Source organism: Pterocles gutturalis, unplaced genomic scaffold (assembly GCF_000699245.1).
Source record: "Pterocles gutturalis isolate BGI_N339 unplaced genomic scaffold, ASM69924v1 scaffold14012, whole genome shotgun sequence".
Lineage (NCBI taxonomy): Eukaryota > Metazoa > Chordata > Aves > Pterocliformes > Pteroclidae > Pterocles > Pterocles gutturalis.
The window spans coordinates 7709-12144 of NW_010112944.1; the positions used below are offsets into that span (position 1 = coordinate 7709).

Sequence of the window (4436 nt, forward strand, 5' to 3'; positions counted from 1 at the left end):
CGGCGCCATTGGGATGCATCCGGGTGGGTGACGAGGCAGCAGGTGGGTGGGGGGCAACACCTGAGTGCTGGGTGCTGTGTGGCGGGTGCTACACCCTGCCCAGCATCCGCGCGATCCACCAGTTGCAGGGCATGATGATCCGGCAGATGACCCTCCCGCCCTGGTAGCAGTAGGGGTAGGGGTAGTAGCCCAGGAGGGGCTCGCAGACCCGCCGGCAGTAACGGTTGGCGCGGCGGCACTGGGCACAGCAGTAGCCTCGCTCGTCCCACAAGGGATGGAACTCCAGCCCGTTCTCTGACTGCCAAGAAGAACCAGAGTCAGCACAGCAAGGGGGGTGAGTGCCTGAGGCACCCTGGGGATATGGCCAGGGCACCCCCAGAGCATGGCCAGGGCACCCCAGGAGCATGAAGAGGACATCCCAAGGAGCACAGCCAGGATACCCTGGGACAATGCCCAGGACATTCCAGGAGCATGACCAGAACACCCTAGGCGCATGGACAGGACATCCCAAGGAGCACAGCCAGGGCACCCCAGGAACACAACCAGGACACCCCATGAGCATAGCCAGGACACCCTGGGACAGTGGCTAGGACACCCCAGTGGGTGACCAGGGCACCCTAAGAACATGACCAGGACACCATAGGAACATGACCAGGACACCCCGGGACCACGGCCAGGGCACCCCAGGGTGCGATTCCCCACACTCACGTAGTCGTTGATGGGCAAGTCCTCCTCGGTGAGCTGCCGTGCCCGACGCTTGGGCCCCGGCTGAGCATCCTTCTCCACGTCGTGTTCGCTCCTGCCATCCAGCCAGCTCTGTCTGTCTATGAGCAGCTCAGGGTCTTCTTCTTCTGCCCCTTCAAGGTTGGCCAGCTCAGGAGCTATGGGAAGAACCCAAATGTTGCTGCTAACAACCAGGGAACAGGGGGACAAATGCAGCAGCAGGCGTTGATGTCTCTACCAAAATTTGGTGCCAAGGTACAACAAAGCCCACCAGCAAACCAGCTGTACTCCACTGCCTCCTGCTTTTGCCAAACCTGGTGAAGAGCTGTAGGAGATCATATAGTGGGAGGAGAGGGTAGAGAATATTTGGCCCATCCCCTACCTGTGCTCGCAGTTGCCCGTGGGTGGTGTTGGCATCCCCTGCTCAGGGCTGCAGGTGCAGGAAGCACGTCCTCATGGTGGGCTCTGCTGCTGCAGGGGGGATTTGTAGAGCCCCAGCAAAGCAGCATGATTTGGGGCAGATTAAACTTGTCTAGAGGAGCTGTTGGTGGCTTAGGTAAGACCCACAGTGACCTGGGCAGCAGCTTCCCACCACATCAGGGATCTCTGATGCCCACTTGCTCCTGGAACCATCAACGGCTGTGAGCTGGCTGGTACCCTCGGGGGACAGGATGCTCTGCGGCTGCACAGCACAGGGAGTTTTCTCAGTAGGAGTTTTTAAACTAGCTCATTCGGAGAGAAGTGGGTTAGAGAGAGCAGGTAATTACACCGGCGGATCTCAGAGGCCACAACCTCTGCGAGGGCTGTGCAGCGAGCAGCTGGAGGTGGCAACCCCGTTGTGTGATTTAGATGCAGATGTCTGCTCACGCTCTGATGTTCATGCGGTGACGAGAATTTAGGCGTCCCAGTTTCCCGCAGCACTGGCTTCTTTGCCAGTACAAAGGGTTGGGTTTTTTTTCCCCTTGTTACGAGGAGGGTGGCCACTCTGCAAAGGGCAGGGCGGTGGGGAGCTGGCAGAAACAAGTGCTTTGCAGAGAGAAACTTCAGCCCCTGCTATTACATTACATGGCCGTGCTCTTCCGTGGTCATGGCCAACATTGTGCTCATCTGAGATGTACAACGAGGATGTGGAAATGGGGAACACGGCAATGAAGGACACGGTTGGGGGGGACACGGGTGGGTGGCAGGGCTGCTCCCAGTGAGGGGGCTCACGAGCACTTTGGGGAGGAGATGGCTCTTTGTACCTGTGATAGGTGTGGGGTGGATCCAGTAGATGGTCACGTTTCTGCAGATGTCAAAAATTTTGGAGCTCTTCAGGAACTCCTTGTTCTGAATGGGCTTTTCCCCTGGCACCCAGACCACAGACTCTTCAAAGAAGGTGGTCGTGATTTCTTCTCCCTGGAAGAAGAGACAGATTTCACCCTGGCATGGTGAGACATCCTCTCCTCACCACTGGCTACTTCTCCTCCCCTTGGCTCACCTGGAGGCACCCCTCCCCTCCCAAAGAGCAGCTGGGCTTCACCTGCCTTGGCTTGGTGCACATGCAATGCCCCCTGGTCCTCATGTAGGGACACCCACCATGAGCCTTGTCTTTCCCATCCATTTTCAGCCAACACCACCCTGCTCTCCTCCCTGTGTTCATCATGCTTCAAGAGCCTTCTCCTGCACAGTCCCCACCATCTGGAAGAGCCTTCTGGAGCGCCCCAACTCATTTAAAACCTGAGATTAAAACATCGCCTCTCTGCTTTGCTCTTACTACTTAATTCCTCTCTCCTTCTGCTACCGATTTTGTGATCGAACACTTTAATTTATTCCTTGCAGAAATTCTTTGCGCAGCCCTATTCTGTAATTTATACCACATGTCTCCGCTGTTGCATTAGTCCATGGTGTGTTTTGGCAGGCGCTTAGGGAGGGAGATATATAAAGATTATTGGATGGGTCTGCACTGAGCTCTCTGCCAAGGCAACATTGTGTACGTTGGTGGTGGTAGCCCATAGAGCAAGCTGGCAAATGGCATTTTTCTCTCCAGAAGGCGTCTGGAGCTGTATTTCTCTTTTATAGAGTTTTTCCTTATGGCTTTAGGAAGGCTTAGGAAAGAGCCAACACAACCTGACCCAGTCTGAGTAATTTTCGGAGTGTCTGGTGAAAGCTGCGGGGTTGGGGAGGTGCTGCCTGAAGGACCTGGGAAGAGATGACTAGAGCTTAAATCTACATTTATCTCATTGGGTTTTACATTCCAGCTCTCTACCCCAGGCAATGTTCTGCTAAAGTCTGGGAAGTCATATCCCTTTTACAACAGTAGCCGAAAAGATCTATGAGCTTCTTATGGCATAATCAAAGAATCGGTGTCTGGGATTTTGGGTCATGATTCAGGGAAATGTTCCTGCCTATGCTTCATTTCAAACACGTGTCCTGCTGGCGTTTTATCTGCAACGGCTTCCTTGGGGGGGATTCAATCTGCCAACACCCTAAAAGGGGAGCTGCGAGGGCTGTGCCACCACTGGGGCTTGGGGATGGGGATGGGGACAGGGGACCATTGCTTTCAGGGAACCGAGCCATCACCCCAGGTTAGGCTGTCAGAAAGGGGTTAAAATATGGAGTCCAACACTTTTTTTCCAGGCAGCATGCAAAGCCTTAGTCTCCTTGCAGCGGGATGTGGTGGGCAGAAGTTAGATGGGTGTAGGAGGCAATGGGGCACATTGATGGGAGGAAGGTCCAGGCAGGGCTTGGAGGTGGCCCCAGCCCGGCGCCTCCCACCTCCCCAGACTGTACGCCAAGAGCTTTCTCAAATCACATTTCTTAAATGCGGCTGCCCTTTTAAATTCATTACTTCTGCCTCATTCTGCTTGAGAACACGAGGCTCAATTCTTGGAGAAAACAATTTGATTGACTTTTTGGTGCCTGCTAATCCTGAGCTGCCTTGCGACCTTTCGACTACAACAAGATTATTGTTCTTGATCCCCGGTATTATGCTGAGAGGTTTTCATCTGTGGGCTGTCTAATCCCGTCTCTTTACACTTGTTGTTTTTAGAAGCAATCCTCTGAAATAAAATCATTTTATGAAGCGATCACAACTCATTATTTCATTATTGCAGCATCGCTGGGAGGGCTGGAGCAGATGGTAGGACGGTGGGGATGGCGGCCAAGCCAGGAGAGGAGTGGGTTTCACTGGGGGCAGAAGGGATTTTCCTGTTTTATTCACCTACCTCGAGCTCAGGGATCTTGGCCTCTGTCGTCTCAGGGAGGATTTTAGTCTGAGTTTTGATGAAACATTTTTGAAGGCCCACAAAGAAGATGCCAGTTATTCCCTACAGCGTCAAAACAAACACCAAAAAAAGCAGTCAGGGTGAAGCAGGAGGATAAATAACCCCGTCGTATGGCGGGTACAGCTGGATGAGGGTTTAGTCGTATTTTTCGTGTTGATGTTTTTGTGCAAACTGTTCAGCGGCGTTGCTAAGATGTACTAACAGGTTCTCCTAAGGGATATTGCATTTTATGGTTTGGGAGAATTGGGCTTTACGAATATTTTAAGGCAGATAGGCATAAAATTTTACTTTGCTCCCCTTCTCCTTATAACCACCATGAGCTCTAGTCATCATAAATAAAAATATGCAGAATAGCATCTGACCGTTATGGTTATATGAACATTCAGCCCCCAGTTCCTGATAGGCTATTAGCTGAAAATTTTGCCATATGTCACTGCACAGGGTATT

At 52.7% G+C, this 4436-nt stretch overlaps 1 protein-coding gene across 1 annotated transcript in view; it reads right to left on the reverse strand.

The window, feature by feature from the left end:
- Nucleotides 1-88: 88 nt before the first annotated feature.
- Nucleotides 89-4436, reverse strand: part of TNMD (tenomodulin) — an 8462-nt gene continuing 4114 nt past the window's right edge. Inside the window, exons 4-7 of the mRNA XM_010074263.1 lie at nt 3930-4031; nt 1968-2121; nt 709-881; nt 89-298 (exon numbers count right to left, since the gene is read on the reverse strand). Of these exons, the coding sequence (XP_010072565.1) occupies nt 89-298; nt 709-881; nt 1968-2121; nt 3930-4031 (639 nt within the window). The remainder of the gene's footprint in view (nt 299-708; nt 882-1967; nt 2122-3929; nt 4032-4436) is intronic.